This window comes from Dermacentor andersoni, chromosome 7 (genome assembly GCF_023375885.2).
Source record: "Dermacentor andersoni chromosome 7, qqDerAnde1_hic_scaffold, whole genome shotgun sequence".
In the NCBI taxonomy this organism is placed as follows: Eukaryota; Metazoa; Arthropoda; class Arachnida; order Ixodida; family Ixodidae; genus Dermacentor; species Dermacentor andersoni.
The window spans coordinates 133800093-133823819 of record NC_092820.1 but is presented as its reverse complement, the minus strand read 5'-3'; the positions used below and the strand labels follow the sequence as shown (position 1 = coordinate 133823819).

General features: G+C 43.5%; 1 protein-coding gene across 1 annotated transcript; it reads right to left on the bottom strand.

Moving 5' to 3' along the window:
- Window positions 1–5765: 5765 nt before the first annotated feature.
- LOC126533796 (lysosomal aspartic protease-like) lies at window positions 5766–23397 on the bottom strand. Its single transcript, XM_050180991.3, has 8 exons — window positions 23147–23397; window positions 20037–20097; window positions 18452–18569; window positions 12248–12326; window positions 9974–10312; window positions 9350–9497; window positions 7452–7544; window positions 5766–6044 (listed from the first exon to the last, which is right to left on the bottom strand). Exons 1-8 carry the CDS (start codon window positions 23215–23217, stop codon window positions 5874–5876), a joined length of 1080 nt encoding a protein of 359 aa, XP_050036948.2. The 5' UTR covers window positions 23218–23397; the 3' UTR covers window positions 5766–5873.
- Window positions 23398–23727: the final 330 nt, after the last annotated feature.

The following is a 23727-nucleotide window of genomic DNA, read 5'->3' as shown; positions in this document are numbered from 1 at the left end:
TCCCTTTGCATCTTCTTAATAAGAAAACTTCTCCGTACTTTGAGCCGTGAGTTGAAGTTGGAATGTCTTCTCATAAAATCCATTGAGATGTGTACACTGAAGTTATTGGACTCAGCGTACCAAGAGCCACCCTTACAAAATGTTCAACTTTCTCTGGCGAGTTAATGTCACAATTGGCCCCAAGTGCACATTGGACGCGTCGTTCCACTTTATTTATTAACATTCTATGCTAAGCAGGATAAATTTGCTTGCTTTCTTTCTATATTTTAGTATTAAAAGAAATGTTTTTGCCGCTTCCTATGCAAAAAAAAAAAAAAAAAGACAGGAGCAACCAGCAAAACAGCGACTTTTATTGATAAAAACTGGGTGAACAGTCGAGTCCTATGCCTGAGCCAAGTTTGGACAAATGGACAGTCTTCGAGAGACACCCGCAGTTTTAAGATTGAAGCCTTCCACCGCTTTTAGGTAGTTTCTCGAATTGAGGAGTTTCCACAGCACGACTTTACACGCGTTAGTTTTTCAGTGTAAGTGAGCAGCTGGTACAGATAAGATATTTTTACAGCGAGGATGTTAAGGGCTAGTTCCCCTCGTATCGTGTCCGTGTGTAGACACAAAACTCCCCATACGTGGGCCGACCCCGAAGATAGTGCAATGGCAGGCCGACTCGCGGTGCAGGTGCATTCCTCCATTAAGGGGCCCGCATACAGAGCTTCCTTCTTCACAGAGTGGAAGGACAGTGAACTTTTTTTGTTTGTTTTCAAAAATATACAGAAAGCGAACTGGCAAGCAAACACAAAGCCAGCGGGCAAGCGTTTTCATGAAAGGAGAGCTGACATATTTATCACCATTTGGAAAGTTGCCAAGGGTACATAGGCAGCCCTTCGACTTCAATTGTGTTTCCTTTTGCGGTTTTGTCCCGTGTTTATCAGATTTTTCAGAGCATTACGTGTCCATAAAAGTTCAAGGTACATGCGGAATAAAAAAGGACTGTAGTCGAGGGTTCTTAAGTAAATTTGCTTACTATATATGGTTCCCATTGTATAACCTGAAAATAATGACTGCCTACTACTACTACGCTTAACGTTTGTGGCTGCATAACATGACTTAATGATGCATGTTGTGACCAAAGTAACGTTGGGCTTTATTAGAATGAATCAAATACTTTTGCTTGAATATATTGCTTTCTTTTCACCCGCTGCATACCACAGGTGAATCCTTGCGGCCAGGAACAAGAAGAGAAAGAAAAAAATGGTATTGAGTTGTAGCACCCCGCTGGCCTTTAGATTTCGGAACGGGAAACTGCCGTTTTGTCATACAAATACATATATAAACACCTGTTCCTTATACGCTTGAAATTGTGAAAATGTTTAGTTGTAGTGGCACCTGCCATACAGCATTTAACACGGCAGCTGCATAACAAGATATATACTGGGCAACAGCACTCAGACCCTGTAAATGATCAATGGTATAACGTCAAATAATATTTAAAAAATGAAAATCCAGGCACATTTTTCTATTAAATGCGGCGCATCTGCTTCTCAAATAATAAAAAAAGACGTGGTTGCCCCTAAAACGAGGCAGAAGACCGCCGAAACAAAGTTACGAAGAGCGCCGTTTGGAGAACAAACAACAAAATTAAGTAACCGAACGAGCAGAAGCCACTGTAATAGAAGCCACCGCTGCACCAAGCACCGATTTTGAAATCTAACACTCTGAGATGCCTGCTATCCCTAGATGTAAAACTACCATAAAGATCAAGGCGATGTACTACCTGCTCGCCTTACGGGCGCCGAAGCATAGGAGTCCTATGAACGTTGTTGACAAGATGTGGTTGAGCATCGCAGCGGCTGTGTGTTCCTTTTTCCGTGTCTAGAAGCCACGACTGCGCAACCTGTTTACCTGTTTTTCTTACCGTCGCTTCGCGCTCTTCGTGGTGTTGCTGGACCACGCAAGAAAAGCCTTCAACAGCCTTTTCGTGTTATCTTCCCTCACAGGACCTGCTTACATCGTACTAGAGGGTTTTCTTTTTCTAGAGTGCGCGCTAACTTCTTAAGCTGGGCAGAAAAGAGCGTCGAGCCTGCGTTTTTTTTTCTCGCAGTTTTGATGAACGATGGTCTGAGGGGAGGAGCAAATCGCATGCGACACGCAGCGCATTAGTTAGAACTAATGTACAGTTGACGCTGACTATATCGAAATATAGTAAAAATGGACTACAATTTATTTGTCTCGCTGCTTCCTAAGAAAGAAAGCATCTGGAATGTGCATTCCCGATATAATTGGGCAACGGAGTGCCAAATTACAATAAAGGCCGTATTGTCGATCTTTATAGAAGCAAGCACTGCATACCCTTTTAGTATGTTTTGCATATAGGATATTTCATACATTCACGATGTTCCTCGATGAACCCGCCGTGCTTGCTTAGTGGCTATAGTGTTGAGCTGCTAAGCACGAGGTCGCGGGATCGAATCCCGGCCACGGCGACCGCATTTCGAAGGGGCGAAATGCGAAAACAACCGTGTACTTAGATATAGATGCACGTTCAAGAACCCCAGCTGGTTCAAATTTCTTGAGTCCCCCACTACAGCGGGCCTCATAATCAGAAAGTGGTTTTGGCACGTAAAACCCCATAATTTAATATTCCTCGATGAACCACCGCCAGCATGCAATAGTATTCACTTTAGGCGAATTATACTAAAGCCAGTGCATGCGATTGCTTGAAACATAGTTGCCTTTATTACTTATAAGGAACACCAGAGTCGTTGTTTATACTATTCCGTACTCTGGCATTGTCATTTTCACTGTAAGTTCGCATTGTTTTCAAGGGAAACTGGCGCTGAAGTTCGTGAAGTATTCTTTGCGATGACGTGCTGTTCAGAAGACAGTAACCCAATTTTGTAGCCCGCGTGCTGCATCTCAAAAATTGTTGAGCGGTTATCTTGCATCGACTGCCATCTCTAAGGAACCATGCGCAAATCACATTATCGCTGAGCTGAGCAACAACGTGCACTATCTTATAAATCAAAGCAGTTTCTCCTTTCATATGCCTTTCATATGCCCTCAATCTTCGGTCAGCAGTCATTCAGCAGAAAAGGCCCTTCCTCCGAGGAGAGATATATGTGTTTCTCTTCAGAGTCTCATCAGAGACGCAAAGACCAATCAATTGCTATGTCTTAGGCTAGACGAAATCTAGGAATTCTCGCTAGCGACGACCTCGCATAGGCTTTAACGCCGTAGCTGGCGCTTTTTACTGCGACAGCTCGGTTTTATCAGCAGAGCTCAGAAAGGATCAGCTGTCCCTCTTTGAAGCATTGCCGTCACGCAATCAGCTGCTGACAGCAGCGCTGATGCATCAGCCTCGCGAGAAAAACTCACTGCAATCTTAACCACAAGCATCGCTGTGATTTGACATTTGCAGTTTCTTTAGGTCTTTGTCCTCTCGCAAACGCTGAATTGAGAAACTTCTCAAAAGTTACTCCTGATTCAACATCCACTTCAGAAACCCAAGAGGCTATGCTCCTGTTGGCCGATTTCTCTGACGCACCCCTGTTCAGCCTCTCAACGAATTTAGTCCGAAGCATGGAAAGCAGGTTGGGGTGTAATGTTGTAACCCTCCATGAATAATTTGTTTAGCGCAAAATGACAGAGACAAGAAAGACGACAGGACAAGGCGCATTGTGCTGTAACCCTCCAGTTTGCAAGGCGCAAAAAAATGACCTAGAATTTTATCGTTGCTTTAATTTTCTTTATGTAGCACAAATACATATAAAATAAATTCCAGAACTGTTAGGCAGAACTATTACGTAAATTATGAAAACGTTTCTGCAAGGACCAAGTGAGATACTAGAGGTCAGAACATAATTTAGGTGCTTGCTCAAGGTAAATGTCTGGTCCAAGACTTATTTTTGGCATTTACTCTGACAAGTTGTCGGTGTGTTCTTGAGAGGCACGTCTATGGAGATCGAAAGTACGAGTTTGCCTGAACAAAGGAGACAATTTGGCAGTAGCGAGAATGTGAGTGCTACGTGAACTGTGGAAAGAACGACGAAGCCTGTGGGTTTTGTTGCTGAAATATCTACGGCACCTCACGGTAATGTGTTTTCTGAATACCAATGTCGGGTAGGTAGATAAATAAAGGTAAATATGAAGGGGAAGACTGATATTTGAATGTGTATAAATTCATCTGACGCGTTTTATTGGCTCCTGTTGCTGCTGCTGTGCGTTGGGTTCGTTGGTTTGTCAGTAGATGCATATATATATATATATATATATATATATATATATATATATATATATAGTAGAGTGCCTATGCTTACTAAAAATCTTATTTACTTGCTAAATTTCCCTTCCGGCCACTGCGTTCTTCAGAGTAAACCTAAATACAAGGACGCGGTCGATTTATGGACATCCATACGTGGGCAATATCAAGAATACTTGATGGTGCAAATGTGAGAGGCGATAACAGGAGAGTGAGAGATGTAAATCTAAGCGTGATACAAGAGCATCGACTGTACGTATGAAGAAGCAGTTACAAGGCACGCGGCAAACCACTGCATTGACCACAAATTTCGCGCTACCTCTAAATGAAGTATCAGCCCAGAGATATCAAGACGATGAGCAAAACGAGAACAAAGTTACAACGTTTCGGCAAGTGGACTTGTCTCTTTCAAGAAGGCAACTACACTTGTCAAAACAATAATAATAATAATATATGGGGTTTTACGTGCCAAAACCACTTTCTGATTATGAGGCACGCCGTAGTGGGGGACTCCGGAAATTTTGACCACCTGGGGTTCTTTAACGTGCACCTAAATCTAAGTACACGGGTGTTTTCGCATTTCGCCCCCATCGAAATGCGGCCGCCGTGGCCGGGATTTGATCCCGCGACCTCGTGCTCAGCAGCCTAACACCATAGCCACTGAGCAACCACGGCGGGTGTTGTCAAAACATTGACACCCGCTTTTACCTTGTTCTCGTTTTGCTCAAGAAGTACGGCAACAAACGGCAGCCATGCTCCCACTTCACGTCGTGCGGTGGCTGATTTTGTAGCAGACGATGGCTTGGTTCCAAGCCACACATGACATCACACATAACATGGTAATATGGCAGTCGGGGCCGGAGGGCATGGCTTAGAGCTGGTCAGATCGAGCTCATATTTTGGACAGAAATTTGCTTTTACTGCCCCGTTTTTACCCGTGTATAACCATAATGGACCCTATACTACAGTTTCTCGTAAGAAACCGCGGATTGTTGGGTCACTATGTCATTCCGTCTTTAAAGAAACTCCGTCACCGAACGCCTCACTGCACAATGACTGATATGTTTGCCACGTATGTTTCCGTCAGTCACCGTGACTGGGACATTACTCTGACACACATCACTGGTTTATAATTCGTCCTGTCGGGCCAAATAAACGCTTCTAGCGTGCAGCCATCTTTTGTCGGCGACGGCGGGAACTGGCAGGAGGAACGAAAGAACAACTGAGACAACGCTCAGCCAGTAGTTACTGCGTGCTTGCCGCCAATGTTATCTCCGTGAATTTTTCGTCAGCTCGCGCGTAATCAAGATGGTAGCCTTGCGCGACCTGCCGAAACAGCTCGCGATGGGATTCGAGATTAGGTACGTTTGCTCTGAGTTGTGGAAAAGAGTAACATACTCTAGATGAAAGAAACGTCTGCCGTACCCAATATGCATTTACTACACGAGAAGTACGAGAAAGAAATCAACCAAGAACCTGGCATGAAGCGTTTTAGTCATTTGCGATACGCTGGAAAGGGTTCTATGAGTTCATTGGTTCTTTATTTCAATACAGCAGGTCATAATGTGCTCTCGTCTTGAAGACATTGCATATACACTCCGAATCACGAGCAGAACACTTAGTGCGCTATGGCGAGGCCCAGTCGGCCGTGGCCTGAGGACTCGAGCGGCGCCTCGAGAACGGTGTATACTCGTCGGAGGAACACCAGGCCGAACTGCCAACTTGCGTTCGCCGTCTTTTCCGCTTCGACGAAGCCGCTGTAGCATATCGTGCCGGAAGCAGTGCGAACCTGCGAATATGATGAGGTTAGCCATTATTATGACAGTATAGGTTCGTTGAGTCATTCGTAGATGAAGCTTCTTCATAAAACACAACACGAACAGCAATGTGCTTGTTCCTTCGTTTTGTATCGCTCTCCACTTTTTTTCGCCCTAATGAGAGATGGGAAAGCACCATAACTATTGGTATGTTCTAGAGAAAAAGTAGGGTTGACTGTAACTGACATCTCGAGCACCACCACATAGCTATGGACAAACATGCCCACTCAAAGATCATGAACTGAGAACATGAGCTTGAAAAGCACGTTTTTTGCTTACTATTGTTACGATGGTACTTGTTTCAGTGAGATTTCAAAGGCTTGAGTGCTTGCACATACAAAAATTTCATACTTAACGCATTCCATCACATTTTTCTCGATATATTCGTGGATAAAAAAAGCTCCCATTTCATAGGGGAATATAATTCATTAGTATGCGGAGCTTTCCAAGGGCGATAACAATCTTTATATAAGTAGGCCGTGTGGTGTCGTGCGGTGCTTTGTTCAATTTCGACAGATCTTACTTCCAAGAAGGACTGAAGTTTTTTTTTTCTTCAGTATATTTCTTTTTGCACTGGAATTAACCGAAAGTGTCGCTTGACCATGACAATAATTTTTGTCTTCGTGCATGATTTTAGCAAATCCTGATGTGAGAGGGGAAGCGTCTTGTATATTTCTCAATTTCACGATGCTCTAACATATACTCAGTGCATCAAAAAACACCAGTGCGTCCTCAGTGCACCACAATTCATTGCCCAGGTATACTCAGCTACTGCATTGGAAAATATATGCCGTTTATGCAACATCAAAAGGAGGAATGTATCATTCCGTTTAGAATATTGTAATTCTTGGCCACCACACTGACATCTATTTATTCAAATTATACAATTGCTATTGTTGCATGAACTGCCAGTTTGCGCCCAGAGTGTTTGAGTTTACGAGAATGACGGATATTTTATTATGTCACCTATTTACTCTTACCCTGACATGCGACAAATAATTTTATGATATTTTTATCCGTTCAGTCAATAGGGTCATGCTGAGCAAGATTAGTCTGACTTTAGTAATGATTGTGCGGCAGATTATTAGAGAATCAACAATCTGGCTTTGGCACTGAAATCTACCGGTATGTATTTTGTATAAAAACTACTTTCAAGAAAGACTTCGACACGCTTGTTTCTTTGTGGTGCACTACTTATACATTCTGCAAATCTGCCCGTAAACGTTAAATACTTGTACGTCTCTGCACTTGGGCAATATTAAAAAAAAAAAAGAAACACCAATTTCAATGATACTGCAGGGTCTTGCTTGAGCACCTGTGGAATTTCAAATTAACAAGAAAACGTCAGAACTTTCAGTGTAGAGAAAACGAGGTCGCACCTTCACCATGTAGTCTTCTGGCCGTAGAACAATGTTCTTCTCACCAATCACGAAGGTGACCTCGGAGGGCCTGATGTTGCAGCGAAGCTCGTACTGCGTTTGGGAGTGATAAATTCGGAGCAAAACAGTTGTTATTTCACGCTCCCGTTATGCATCAAGTATAGCTTTGTCTACCACGTTACAAACGTTTACAGAATAATTTTCATCGTTCTCATGGTTCAATCTGGTTAATGGTGCCTGACTTCAATATCGACTTTCTGTTTCTAATAAAAGAACTCCTGAATATAGTATTGGCCACCATAGACACCAGCGCGAGCAGTAAGATAAACTGATCATGTTTTAGTTAAGAACAAGGATTTAGTAACAAAAAATATTTTTGTCCAATCACCTGAATTCCTTCCGGTGATTGCGTTGGTTGACGACAAAATGTTTTGAAACCAGTCTCGTTACTGACGCAAGTTATAGCGATGATACTAACTGTTAAACCAATAAATGATTCAAGCATGCTACAAGCATAAATATCAGATAAAATCTGTGGCCTTTAGCACTCTCCTTTTCTCCGTAGTCTTTGTTTTGATATTGCACTAAGTGGCGTTATATATTACGGCCTGAAATGGTTCAATACGAAAATAATAGCGCAGGAGCGCGTACTACTGAGGCATACATTTTCTTATGCCGAACTTTCGTCATACATAAGGTCACATTATACTACGGAGACAACTCTACAATTGTACCCTAAAGGGAGCCCAGAACCCTTTCGTTGGCAGCGCACTCTCTTTACGTCCATCACAGCATCCTCATAATCATCACCAGCGGCGAAGACCACAAATCGCTAAGCAAAAATATCGCATGACAACAAAATACTATGTGAATGGATGTTGGCTAACCCGCCTCTTGTTTCAGGCGTAAAAGTGGAGGAAAAAGTGAACACACACAAAAAATCCCCAAACCACACACTCACGCATACTGTAGCACTGATGAAATCGAAAGGAGCATTGCGTCGTCAGTCATCACGTTAATGATATTTACAATAATTATGTTCTTATGAGCCCAAGAGCACTTCCAAACTATCACACAGCGCCTCCTTTTTTGTACGAGATAGCTTTCTCAGGCGGAGCCAGGTACTAATATAATCTAACATTTAATTTTTGTCATTGCCTTCGTTTAACAATTCGTTGCATTGGCTAGTTTACTTTCTAGTACGCAACACTGATTAGCGGAAAGGGCCCCGCCATAACTGCCGAACTTCAATATACAGATAATGAAAGCAGTTATCTGATGATGTTACGTTAAAATTCGCGTAATATTCCAGGACTTTGCGATAGCACGTATTCTATGCGCGCAAGTTTTCGGCGTGCTTGCTTTAATATGAGCTAAATTTCTTAATTGGTAGGTTATTTCTGCGGCTGGCTACTGTTTTCTTATCGGTAAAAAAGCGATGTTTTGGAATTATTTTAAACGGTGTGCGAGAGCGGCCTTAACTATTTGGCAAATTCTAATTACTAATGCTACATTGTACTGGCCACTTTCGAGCGCTCTAGATCGCTGTCGTGGTTCTGTATCATTCAGCTGGTCGAAGTCGAGGGCTCGGAACACATTCCTGCCTGGTCCAATCAGGGCTCCATGCTCTAGCTCATAGCGATTGGAGGTGCTTCCATCTTCAACCGTCAGGAGCGCGTCAGAGACCTGACAGAAACTCGATCACGTAGCTACACCGATTTATCCGGGTACGCTTGTAGCACGTTCAGCGGGGGCAGGCTTTCCTTGACTCCGATCTCGAGAAAGCTCCGCGTCGCTACAAATTGAGTTGGGGTGCTCTTAGACAGTCGAGTGTGCTACTAGTTTGTCCCGGCAACTTTCTTGATGGTCTATTTACTTACTTCTGTCCTCCTACTTACTTTTCCATTCTGGTCTTTACGTGCGGCGAGTAGGGTGTTGATTTTGTTGATTTCACTGGCTGGGCCACCAATGAATGATTCGGTTGGAGCTGGCCGAGCCCACGATGCAGACTGTTGTAGCATGTGCTTCTGACCAACTATTTCGTACCTGAATACGGGATTGGGGTTAGAGTAGAAAGTTGGAATAAGACTGCGAGACAATGCGAGACAATGCAACCAGGGGTCGTAAACATTGCATACGCGCATGTGGGCGTTTGAAGTCCATTGTACACTTCCCGCTTCCAAGTGCGGGCAGTGGCCTGGGATACAAAAAGTAATTTTAAGATAACATTTTTCTGCTCAGTTTACTATTCACAGTGCAATTTCCCCCGACACGCAGTTCCTAGCTCGACCATCGACACTCGTCAATAATAAGTAAGCCTTTCACATGCTTTCGCGGAAACTCTAACCGACTTATGTTCACAGAAAAGCGGAGGCTTGAAAGGGTCAGTGGTTGCAGAAGGAGGACTGTAGCTGAAGCCAACGTTTCGACAAGAGGACTTGTCTCGACAAGCCTTGTCGAAACGTTAGGTGCAGTGACTTATCCAAGTCGGCCACTATTCATAGCCTCGCTGCAGCACTTACGCATCCAGACGGAACTGGAAAGCACTGTCGAGGGCATCCACGAAAGTCAGCGGACCCTCGTAGTGCTGCTTGTTCGCTCCCCCAAACAGCGCTTCACCTTGAACGTTTTCGTTGGTGCTGAAGTACAGTCCCACCCAGGGCTTGCCGATGACTCCTGAGCTGGCCATTTCGTAAAGCGACGAGTTCGTACCGAGGCGGAGTCCGAAAACGCCATCGAACGGCTCGTTCACGAAGCTGGGTACTTCATGGAAGCCGGTGCCGCTGACGAAATAGAGATTCCCGACGTCGACACCACCTAGTTGGTGTGTATCCCGAAATGTGAATCCGGTGACGTGGCCCCTGAAGACAAGATAGAAGTGCTTAAGCTGAGAACGTTGCGCACATACAGAGTATAACATTTATTCCTGAAAAATCTTAAGCACTTTTAGTTGTGTAGCATGCAATTTGTCTTCATAAAACATTTCGGTTTACTGCACCGTATAGTAACGTCCTAAAAAAAACCAGTTGAACCATTCGTTGCTTACGCCGTGACGTAACACTCAAAGTAGATCTACTACGTGGTTGTCGATTATTGTTGTAAGGAATAAACACAAAGTAATATTTCGTCCAGACGGGACCAAACGACTGAAATGTTAAGATTTAAAGCTTGTACGCTAAATAGCTCATCCTAATGTTCCTTGTTTAGTTGTTGGCCCACCACGGTGCACGTTGGCTGAGAGCGTTTGGGAGGAAGCCTCGCCTTCACAACAGTAGAAAAATAATCTCTCTCACGTCGTGCGACACCTTGAAGATTATATAAAGCAGTACTGCTCCGTATGTGCTCATTTCACTCTGACTTTTCGTAAGAGAAAGATGGTGGGAAAATAAGTCAAATTCATTCTATTCTATCACTAAAGCCGAAAAAGCCGAAGCTCAATGGCAGGCTACTTGGGAACGAACCCAAACTAGTTGTCTTCATTGCGTCCTAATAACGCGATATCAACAATAAATTATGACTGTGATGCCATTTATAAGTGATATGAAAAGAATGAAGAATGCTACTTTTGAGTGTGGGAGGATAAGCTGCAGCGACATTTTGCTTGGGCCAAGATTCATACAAACGAATTTTATATACTACCGAAGCGATGTGAACAAATTTGCGGGACTGGCAGTGTGTAATCTTTAAGTAATATTTAATATGGCTTTGGTAGACAGTGTGGTTAGATGATACTACACTGGTAGGTTAACATGGCCTTCGAGACTTTAAGTGTTGCGTGATGCTGGGATTCTTTCGCAAAGCTTCAGGTTCAGCGTGCTCGTGATTTCGAGCGTGATACTTTGTACGAAGGCTACTCTGCGTCAACATTATATGAAATAAATTTTTGTAATGAGAAATTGTAGTTCCTGTTGGCATTCAACAGCCGCAATATACGCTGTTTGCTAGAAATCTAAGCGGAGTTATGACACATTAATCTCCCACATCTTATTTTCCTGCTATCGGATAAAATAATTGCGCCTCTGTATTAAGTTGCATTCTTGCTTTAGCGTGTACAATACTTTATCCGTAAGCCATTTCGCACACAACAAAACGCAAGGTTAAACGTGCTACAAAGAGAATGCAACTTAAATAGGTTCTCAAATATTTATCTTAGGCCCCATATTACAGTTATGTCAATGTTCAAGTAGTAGTTATACATGTCCATTATTTAATACTTTTCACGCAATACAGACATCATCATTTCTACAAATTTTGTATAGTGCTGTCATGAATTCCAGTTACATTATGTGAATATGCAGCTTCTTCGGCAAATCGCGCTTTTATATGTCTAATTTTAAAGGGCCAAAATATAATTTTATTTGATCGCGTTCAAAATGTGTCAGAAACCATTGCAATTTGACTCGATGTAGCTGTGGCAGCATGTATTCCTGAAAAGTATCGAATGCAAGGGAATATACATCGAAGCAGACTTCAGGAATGAGTTTCTGGAAGGTGGAGCTAGTGTGCAGATTTATCCTAAGTTTGTATGGCTTTCTAAAATGTTGCTTGAATTCTGCCATGACAGTATTTTTCGTCACTTTATTTATAGGCTAATGATGTAACATTGCTGTCCGAGGTATAGGATTTCTAACATAACATGTATATTACAGCCAACCTTTTGGTGACGATGATGTTTATCATTTAATGTGGCAAGGCTGTCGACTTTAAGGCATTATACTTCAAGCCATTACTTTAATGCCTTTTTAAAGTGCAAATGAAAAAGAAAACGTGGTTTAGGAGCAGGAGCAGACGCTCACGTGCCAAAGTCAGTGACGCCGTCCTCCCAATCGGTTGTTTGCGTTGTCGACTCGGTGTAGTCGTACATCTTGTGTCCAACTAGAGAGAGAAAAAAAGCCAAGCTTGTCGAAATTTGGAATAATGCGCACGTCGTACCAATCAAACTTCCCTAAGGTAATGCGGCATTGGAAAGAGATCAGAACATAAATTTGACTCGTAGGTTGTCTTTCGTCGAATGTGTGCGAACCATATAAGTCACGATTGCTTCTTTGGTACATGCGTTTTACAGGGGAAAACGGATGAAAGACAGTGGCACCACATTTTTAATTTCCGCAACGGCTGTCCAGGTCAAATTTTGGCACTCTGTTTGCAATATCTATTGGTAATTTTGATAATCTTATGAAATGACTAGTATTATTTGCAAGAGGATCTTTCCCTGTTTAACCAACCTGCCTTTCCACACTTTTTGTCAATTTGTTCTCTCAAGTTATAGAATAGACACATCTGTTGGCACAGGAGTGGTACGGAGAAGCTCTGGAAATTGGTAGTTAGCCAAATAACGAAGAACGTGTGAGGGAGAGTGCCAGTATCAACCGGGCAAGACTGCTAAGGTAAATACTTCTGGATATTATTATTTCTCATATTTTATACAGCAGTAAGCATGCTCGAAACTTCTGATTGTGGAAGAGAAACTAAGCTGACGTCAAACATTAACGTTAAACATACAGTATATTGCGCTTCATTCGGAGCGTCATGTGTGGAGCTCCGTAGAAGCAGAACATCTATGAAGATGTTGAGGAGCGGTTGACGAGGATTGTTTTAGCGAAGCGCAGGCATTGTGAAAACACGTGCTTTGGGTGTTTAAATGAATGTAGTAGCGTCTCAGGAAGTCTATTTTATTGAGTGGTCATTACGCGTCCTTATTGCAGGCTTTCTGTTTTGTCTCTCTATATGCCCTTATAGTGCTCTTTCTCCTATTCGCGTTATCATGTCACAGCGTGAGTCTCCCGCAAAGCCTGTGTTTGATTTCTTGGCATCGAGTTCCAGCGGCTGTTTGCATTTCACTGTTATATTCCCTTTTTGCCACCTGCGCGCGCAGTCTACGCGCTTGCATTAACGCGCTGTGACATCAGCAGCTCTATCGAACGGCTCTGTGGTTGATGTTATTGCCTCCATCAAGGTATCATCTCAATGCGCCTTTTTGAGAGGCTTCCCTTTTTGTTACTTTGCTTACTGTCCTTTGCAGGGCTTTCACCGGCTGGTGAAAGATAAGTGAAAGCTGGTGAAATAAGATAAGATAATAAGTGATAAGCTGGTGAAAGATAAGCGCATTTACAGCGCTTATCTGCCTTCTCACAACTTCTCGTCTATTGGCACACTTCGACCAATCTGCTCCTACGCAAGTTCGGACGGATCTCAGTGGATATGGAATTGGAATCTTCCTTGCCGAGCGCTTGCATGGCCGTGACTGTGATAGTGTACGCCTGCCTCCTGTTCTCTGCCTCAGAGCGCACATACTGCGTTACTGAGCGTGACTGCTTTTCCCTTGTTTGGGCCATCCCAAAATTTCGGCTGTGCCTCCTTGGCCGTCCTCTCAGAGTATTATATGACTCCCATGCGAACTGCTGGCTTTCCTCGCTAAAGATCCTACAGGCCGTCTTGGACGCTGGGCTTCGCGCGTACAATAGTTCTCGTTCGCCGTCGTGCACAAATGTGCCCAGTTACATCAGGACGCGGGCTGACTGTCCCGCTATCCTGTTGATCCATGCAACAGCACAAACCCTGATGCCGATGCCTGTGCTGTTTCTATTTCGCAGTCTTTTTTTTTCATTTTGTGAAGAACAGCGGCGTGATACGGCTTTGTTCCCTCATGAGCCGTCTCAGCTCCGGGGCCTTTGACGAGTCGCTTCTTATATTTACCCTACATTATGGAACTTTATACCGCAATAGGGTATATATACACCGACGGCCCTCAGCACATGCTTGTGGTGTTCTTCCCCATGCGTTCTACTGTCCAGCAGCTTCATCATGAACCCACAGCAGGCCATCCTGGTGTAACGCGCACTTATGATCGCGTGTGGCATCGTTTTTCTTTTTTTGGTCTGGGCTTTATCGCTCCGTACAGAAATATGTCGGCAACTGTGAAGTGTGCCGACGACGCAAGAGAACATCGAAGCTTACCGCCGGCATTCTTTCAGCCCATCGATGTCCCAGTAGAGCTATTCTTCCTCGTCGGATTCGATATGCTCCTACCCTTCCGTATGTCAGCGTCAGGGAAAAAAATGGGTCCCTGTTGCGACAGACTATGCCACGCATTCCGCTAGTGCTTGCGCACTTCTAACCAGCTATGCTACCGATATTACCAACTTCCTTACTCAACGACGCGATTATGCATCATGGAGCCCTCGACAGCTGCTCACCGGTCCCTGTCCTTACTTCATGTTGCATGTCCACAATGACCTCCTCCGCACGCTTTCCAGAAAACAGAAGGTCACCACTGCCTATCGGCGTTAGGCAATCAGCTTCACCGAACGACTGAATCACAACATAACCGACATGCTCGCCATGTGCGTTTCCGCCGACCACTGCGACCGGGATGCTCCATTACGCTTTCTTACATTCGCCTATAATTGGTCATGTCGGAATACTACAGACTGTTTAACGTTTTATCTTATTTTGCCCTGAAATGACTTAAACCGTGGATACTTTACTACCAGCCATTCCACAACAACCATCGGAGCACGCGAAGACGCTCTGGGAAGGGCGAACGCTGCGCGTCATATCGTGCGTGACCACATTACGATGTCGCAGGTCTCACAGAAGTTCTGTTACGATTGCCGTCATAAGGATGCCGATACGCTCATGCATCCTTAGTGCCCCTCTGGGCGCCAACTCGAAGAGTTGTTTTGTCAGCAAATTTAACCAGGCTACAACGCTCCTTATCGCGTTCTGGACCAAGTCACCAATATGACGTATAAGAGCGCACCGGCCAAGCCAATGGTGCCATCTGCGCCCTCCCGAACTGATGTACTTGACTTTGCTTGGCTAAAACCTTATAACCCGTTTGTCGATGCTGCATGCTGACCTGCTCGGATGATTCGAGTGTGTTTATCAGGGGTAATGCCACGAGAGAATGAAGACGACTGCAGCATTCCGCCGGCACCGATGAAGAAAAGCTAGATGTTGCTGCTTGCCGTCTAGCTATAGCTAATTTTACAGCGAAGCTGTATGTGACTAGTGTTCCGTGTCGTTTTACAGCGACGCTATATACCTCTACCGTCCAAGGAAATTTTCGTGTCGTAAGCAGAAAACCCCCCATTGTGGGCCGACCCCGAAGATAGCGCAATGCTGGGCCGACCCGCGGCGGAGGTGAAGCAGGCGTTAAACACTACTCATACGTGGGCCAATCCTAAACATAGTGCAATGCCGGGCCGACCCGCGGTGGAGGTGAAGCAGGCGTTAAGCACTCCCATACGTGGGCCGGTCCCAAAGATCGTCGAATATCGGCCCGCCCAGCGGCGGAGGTGAAGCAGGCGTTAAGCACTCCCCATATGTGGGCCGATACCATAGATAGTGCAATGCCGTGCCGACCCGCGGTGGAGGTGAAACAGTCGTTAGGCACTCCCCATACGTGGTCGGATCCCGAAAGTAGTGCAATGCCGGGCCGACCCGCGGTGGAGGTGAAGCAGGCGTTAAGCACTTCCCATACGTGGAGCGATGCCGAAGGTGGTGCAATGCCGGGCCTACCCGCAATGGAGGTGAAGCAGGCGTTAAGCACTCCCCATACATGGGCGCATCCCGAAGATGTGCAATACCAGCTCCACCCGTGGCGGAGGTGAAGCAGGCGCTAAGCACTGCCCTTACGTGGACCGATCCCCAAGATAGTGAAATGCCGGGCTGAATCGCGGCGGAGGTGAAGCAGGTGTTAAGCACTCCCCATACGTGGGGAGATACCGAAGATAGTGCAATACCGGCCCGACCCACGGCGGAGGTGAAGAAGGTGTTAAGCACTCCTCATACGTGGGCCGATTCCGAAGACAGTGCAATACCGGGCCGACCCGCGGCGGAGGTGCCGTTTGCCATACACAGCTTCAATGATTATAATTCTTCACACAGTGTAAGGGCACTTAGATTTTTGTATGCGTCAAGAAAAATTACAATACTCAATGGCTCATGCGGCCGTAAGCACGTATACCCCCTTAAGCAAGGGGCTCATAGCCTCGTGAGGCAGAGGCTACAAGCACTCAGCAAAGCCAAGCGAACAGATCTTGCATTCTTTCTAATCACGCATACAACATAGAGAACAGCATTTCAAAAGCTGTCATCATGAGTACCTGATACCGTCGCAAGCAAGAAAAAAGTGCAATGGTTAGCGTCTGTGATAGCGACGGTGGGGTTGGATATCTGAGGTGTAAAAACGAAAGGGGGAATTGTGATATTCATTGTGCATATATCTCCAGACACACGCAAGAGGTATATCTAGGAGTTCATGGCCACGCACTGTGCATGGGCTATGTGTGATGACATTATCCTTGATAAAAATCAGACAAGCACAGTTTCACTCAGTTCGTGCTAAAAAATTTGGGTTGAAATGCCACACCAATCCAAGTCACTCAACTGTTCAACAATGGTCGTGTATATATTAACTTTGACGAAGATTCTGTGTAAGGGTGTACCCGAACTAATCAGTGTATATTACAGTAGTCGCAAAGCTATCGTCACTTCCGTTAGGAGATGGTGAAAATGAATACATACAATAAATACCTCCACAGAGTAGAATGGCACCTCAATGTTTTCAGAATACGGTCACCTTCTAATCCATTAGCACAAAAATTCCTTTCACACCAGAAAAAGTGAAGTAGCTTTTACCCGGTCACGTTCTCCAACAGAAGTGTTAAACTTTTATCGTCACGGTGCTGGTCTGGCGCCCTCCCCTCTGTGCCCTTTCTGTAGAAAGTATTAGACCGTAGACAACTGTTTTCCTTATTCTGCCACCGTTTCCTTCTTTAAGGAAAAACATGTTGATATCAACGTTCACACAAATTGGTTCAAACTTTTACATTCTGAATATTTTTGCTCTCGGAGCCTGTTCTCCTTGAAACTACTACAGGGACATTTGCTCAGGCGTGGGATGAATTCAGAGTGGTTTCAGGGCGATTCCCTTAATTTTTTCAACAGTTATTGTTATTCGTTTCGTCGTGACAATCTTCCTTATACTATACAAATTTTCGCCCATCCCGCTCAGTGGGTATGCACCATCGTAGAAAGAAATCAAGTCTATCTTAGATGCTGTTAAGCTTCGGCTGCTCGCCTTATTTTCTAAATATCTTTAGCTATACGCTTTTTAGGCAACAGTATTGTCTGCCTACTGCATCTCGCTTAGGTTTGGGAGAAACCGTTGTATACTTTATCTAGTAAGTATTTATACACCGTAAAGAAGAAATGCAGCAATGAAAAATGTTAGACTATGTATTTTGCCTACTGCAAGTCAAAGGGTAGAGTGAAGTGCATAGACTAAACAAAGGGAGGACTCACTGAGGAAACGAGAGTTAGAAGGATAAGTACAAAGTGGAGAGAGAGGCAAAGATAGCACTTAAAGGTACTGTTGGTTATGATCGCCGCACCTTACGGCTGCAATGAATCACATGCAACACAATTACCGCCAATAACGGCTGAAGCCGTTCTTTAGCAGGGTTTAGCCCTTAAATTTGCTACCAGCGCCAGCGTAGCTTGTAGCGACTATCTCTTGTACTCGCATCATAGGCACTCCAAAAGAAATTGCTCCGACAACGAGCTGTGTTCAATGTGACCTGGCTCAGTCCAGACCGATCATTTCTGCGCACTGTAGCAAAAAAAAAAAAAAAAAATCAAAAATAAAAGAACGGTGACAGAGAAAGTGTCCAAGAGCCCTTGGGACCACAGTCATCAAACGTAACGTTAGGCACACAGTGGTCAAAAATTATGTACAGAAAGAAATCGGTGCGTGGTGTCGACCCTAAAGCACTGAAAGCATAAAGAATAGATGTGGGTAGCTTTGCAAGTAATATTTATTACGTGAGAAACTTCCGTGTTTTTTGTCCTACATCCGAATATGTTTTAGACTTTGAAAAGCGTGTACATTCACTCTTTAATCATGATCAGTTCTGACCTGAAAGTGTGGTAGATAATCTTCGCACAATCGTCTTGCTAAGCTTTTTGAGAACATTTTGCCCAATAATACGTACAGCAGGGTTCTCCTTCGGTGCAGTAGTAGGCAGGAACCCAGGTAATTCCCGCTGGATCAAGCATGACCTTGAATTCCTGTCGTGGCGTACCTATCTTCAGCACCATGGTGTATGTGAGCTGCGAGATATGCCAATAGAACAGCTTCCTTAGTTTCAATTTTTTTAGGAAATACGTAATTGAGGCATGTGATGGAAATTGCACAACGCAGCGCGTGTAGCGCCTGTTACTACAGAAGCACCATGGTCTCGATTTGTCAAAGCAAATAGAGTTAGTGCGCGCCTTGGTGCAATACGAGCGCAAGCATATGTGAGTTTCCTAAAGCAAAGTTGTTATCGCGCATGATAATAAGCTGTGTACTCTGTGGGCCACATTCTAAAATTACTGGTACTATAAAACAAAAGGAAAACAAAGTAGGAGAACCTCTGTTAAGTGATCAAAATATTAGATTATATGAAGCGTATAACTTTGTTCAGTTTTACTGCCGTATCTGATATACAAACCGCGTTATAGTGCCATTTTGTAGCATACTTGTTATCTGTAGCAGTTTTGCTCATTCCCTGCTATGATTTGATAGCTATCTGAAATGTAGGCTCATGCTAGCAGTACTTTCTTCCTTAGTGATGAGGCTGACCGTGGAACCTAAATACAAAAATTAGCGTTGGAGACAACCATCAGCGTGGCATCTTAAAGCATGGTCTTTTGCTCAAATAAATATCCTCATGAAAATCGACCTTTTATAGAAGCAATTAATGAGACATTGCGTTTATATCAGAGTGAGATCAGATGATCAGATCAGAGTCGGACACAAACGACACTTAATAGCCGTATATGTCGTTCTTGTCGCACTTCGTCCTCGTCTGCTTAGCGCCGTAACATTTGTTTTTATGTCATGAGCAAAGTAGGCAAGCAACAAGTTTTGTTAAATAGCTTCTCTATCCGTTGCTGATATGTGTTCAAGAGATCTTTTTAATTTCTGACTATAGATATCACGACCTATATATTGGCTGTTTTAGGCTTGTAGCGCAGCTCAGGAAGAGCAAAAAAGGAAGGAGGTAGGGGTAATCAAAGAGAACGGAAAACAGAGTGAGCGCTTGTGCTAGCGATTGGCATTTGTGCTAGCGTAAATGTCAGAACCTCAAAGCTACCAAGTAGCAGACGGTCTTCTTGCTTAGAGTAATCATGGCACACATTGTACGGCAAGAGGGATGAACATGGAGCTGTAAACGTTCCCGTCCACAATAGAGCGCACCAAAAAAAAACTACTACAAACGAAACCGTGGATGCATGAGTTGCGATACTTTAATGATGCATGCCAAATATGCAGCATCACTGTCTCGCAATCTAGTCCTCTACTGCTCTAATACACTAGTCACCTCTACTTTTCTAAGAATGATGCTTTAGCTGTCATCTCAATGTCATTCGTGTTTCGTTTTGTGTGCGTAGAGATTGTTAATCTGTGTGGTTTCATTTTATTTACGGAAGCTCGTTTAGTTAGTGTAAGATTGCCGCCTAGTCCCACTCTATAACAAAATAATATGCCGTGCAAGTTGTCGCACATTTAGGAGAAGTTCTGCGCTGGCTTACATTTTTGTGGTTGACCAATGGAACGGATATTGTACGGTCAGCATTCCGGGCCGGGACGTTGCTTGGAACAGAAGACAAAATTACACTTGAAATAAGTGATGCTTGTTGCACAGACTATATTCATCGCTTAGCTTCACTAGAGCGTCCACATCATGAACTGGCACGAATCACTTGATCACTGCTTCTGCCAGAGCAGTAGACAGAAGGTTCTTGACAGCGAAATGCTGCAGGTTGACCTTATTTAATTGAACAAAAAAGATCAAATTTCTTTAAAAGAAAATTTCTCTTGTTATTACAACAAGTATAGTTTGGGGTGTCGGAGAATAAACAACCATGTTATTGGTTCAACAGGCTGTCGTCTAGCAAATTAATTTTTATAACGTGCAGGTTATCAGCTCGTTCATAGTTTCATTACGCCATCTACATAAGGGCGCCCGACAAACGGGCTTCCTTCGCTTAATGGGATGTCCGGAGGTTCGCACTCTACAGTCCAAATTCCGCAGAAAACGCGCTAATCCGACTCTTCTACGCCAGTGCTGAAACCAACTACGTTTGGTCAGCTCAGAGATTGCGTGGGTATTCACCCAACAAAGTGCAATGGCTTCTTTATGTGAAATTGATTCAGGAGTCCAGAAAGACTGACACAACAAAGGTGGTTATCACCACGTTGCACAAGCGAAGACCTCTGAAAACACTGGTCTCGCTTGCTTATGAGCATGCACGGTATAGATTTTTTTAATGCTAATAACATTCTTTGTGTACTTTAGCCGTTTTGAGCCTGCCTGCCTGCCTGCCTATCTATCTATCTATCTATCTATCTATCTATCTATCTATCTATCTATCTATCTATCTATCTATCTATCTATCTATCTATCTATCTATCTATCTATCTATCTATCTATCTATCTATCTATTTATCTATCTATCTATCTATCTATCTATCTATCTATCTATCTATCTATCTATCTATCTATCTATCTATCTATCTATCTATCTATCTATCTATCTATCTATCTATCTATCTATCTATCTATCTATCTATCTATCTATCTATCTATCTATCTATCTATCTATCTATCTATCTATCTATCTATCTATCTATCTATCTATCTATCTATCTATCTATCTATCTATCTATCTATCTATCTATCTATCTATCTATCTATCTATCTATCTATCTATCTATCTATCTATCTATCTATCTATCTATCTATCTATCTATCTATCTATCTATCTATCTATCTATCTATCTATCTATCTATCTATCTATCTATCTATCTATCTATCTATCTATCTATCTATCTATCTATCTATCTATCTATCTATCTATCTATCTATCTATCTATCTATCTATCTATCTATCTATCTATCTATCTATCTATCTATCTATCTATCTATCTATCTATCTATCTATCTATCTATCTATCTATCTATCTATCTATCTATCTATCTATCTATCTATCTATCTATCTATCTATCTATCTATCTATCTATCTATCTATCTATCTATCTATCTATCTATCTATCTATCTATCTATCAAATTATCTATCTGTCGGCCTGGCTGTCTGTCTGTCTTCTTAGGCTGACAGAGTCACCCAAATTGTCTATCTGCTTCGGCCGTGCTCCTGGTCGCGATGCATCGTAGTTATTCCTAATTGTATTTCCTAGTACAATTTTTTGAAAGGCACAGGACTAGTTAGCTAGTTACTGCCTCCCCCATTTCCGCATCAGGTTTGTGTTTCGAGCTTGTTTCGCGACCTTATTTTGGAGATAGTGCCGTCTAAAAATGTCGGCCGATCCCTAAGGTAGTAAGTACAGTGTAAAGCCGTTCTCCGCCTATGTGCAATGCAAAGATGTAGGACCATCCAAATTTTAGTGCACTGGGCACTATGTGGGCTTTTTTGCGTAGGTAGTTGTAGTCACTAAAAATGGGCACCGATCCCGAAAGCAAGTGCAACAAAATTATTCTGTCACACACTACTCCCTCATGCGAGGGATGGCGCGATATATTGCCGTACATGATCACTTCGGCCCGTTCTCTACCCCAACTTTTGCGGGAAGACATTGTCTTTGATTAATGTTAACGTGTTGATTGGCATTCCAAGTTGTTTCAATGCTTCATGCCCTTGTGTACGCTTTGCTCCAGCGATGCAAAGACCTGAACATGTGCCTCCAAAAGATGGTGTTTTTTGTGTATTCGATTTTTTGTCTTTGGTTTTACTACATCACCGAGTCTACCTAAAATTAAATCAATTTTCCATGCGTTGTTCCGGTTCTTAGTGAAGCAAGCAAACATTCTTTTATTACAAGGGAAGTTTGTTTTCACGGCAGCTTAGAGCAAACCTTGCATTTGCCAAGCTGCCAATTTCGGCGATTTTCGTATAATACTCATGATGGCAGCGTATTGATAGGCAATGACCGGCGGGTACCTTTTATCACTGCGTCTGAACCGCTTAAGACACGATATTTTCAAACTAGGAGGGACGACCAGCTGGCGCAAAGAGCTAATACAGGATGAGCCTCTTGTCGATGATTAGCCTCTCATTCAATCAAGGCTCAAAAAAAAAAAAAAAAAACCGAGCAATCCTTCAAGATCTTTCTGCTATATTTTTTAAGTATCCCGCTGAGCTTGCCAACAGCCAAAAGAAAGAAAAAAGAAACATGAAATAAGGCGCCACGTTTTAGACTGGCAACACGGGCTCTACTTAACGCATTATTTCACCAGAGTTCTCCTAGTTGAATGGGTTGTGACATACAGGCATCGCCATTGTAAATAGATTTGTCAGATTTCCTAACACTGGGTTTATATTGGTTGTAGAAAAAAATAACAGAGGGCCAGGATAACATAATGATACCGCCCTTATTTATTTACATCCGTTCAAGTTGCATTCCGCCTATGCATTCACAACAATCGGCTGCTCAGCAGCGTTGGGTGGTAAAGGAATAGAATCTAGCAAAAGTAATTTGTACATGATACATGCTGTGCGAGTACTCATGAACAAGCCATAGACAAACTTTCCAACACGTAAATACTCATTATGGTAAAGTAAAATTTATGCAGGCACCTACAAAATGTCTATTTGACACAGACGAAAAGGAACTACCACACCTTGGGGACTGGGCTACGCAGTGGCCTCTAGAACCCAGTACAACGAAGAGGCTCAGCGCCAGGATGTGCATCTTCGGCCCAACGAAGGAAATAAGCTAGCTTCAAGAGGTGGTAAAAGTGCGCGTCTGCTGTTGCAAGTGGACGACGTCCGGTATTTACGTTAGGCGGCTGCGTTATGGAGTGTGCTTCACTGCGTCCAATAGCGTAGACTCTTCAAGGGGCTATCGGCGGATGTTTTTGCATAAGCTCGGCATCGCTGACGCTGCGTCGGCGATACTGCCGAGAAGATAGCGGCCGTTTTCATGCGCGAGACAGTTGTACTATTTTCTGCAACTCTCAGCGGCGAGGCCTTCCTTGATAAAAGAATGTTTGGGCCTGAGTACTTGGCAGAAGACCTTTTGCTGCGCACGTCCACTTCGTTTCTGTAAGTAGAGAGATAACTCCCTTTCTAATGATTTAATTGTCTGCCCCATTCCTGTGCGTTCTAGTTGCGCCGGTCGCGCTGCACATATTTCTTTGAGTTTTTTTAGTACCGTAGTCCAGACAAGAGCAGTAAAGAGACGAATAATAAAAACCGGAGT

Bases quoted from the DNA above. Each gene is read 5' to 3' on its own strand.
- LOC126533796 (XM_050180991.3), bottom strand. From the start codon at position 23,217: ATGCACATCCTGGCGCTGAGCCTCTTCGTTGTACTGGGTTCTAGAGGC. The intron at 12,327-18,451 runs GTACGTATTATT...TTCTCTCTCTAG, and splicing joins CACCGAAGGAGAACCCTGCT to TTGGACACAAGATGTACGAC. The intron at 9,498-9,973 runs GTAAGTGCTGCA...TCCCGTATTCAG, and splicing joins TTCCAGTTCCGTCTGGATGC to GTACGAAATAGTTGGTCAGA.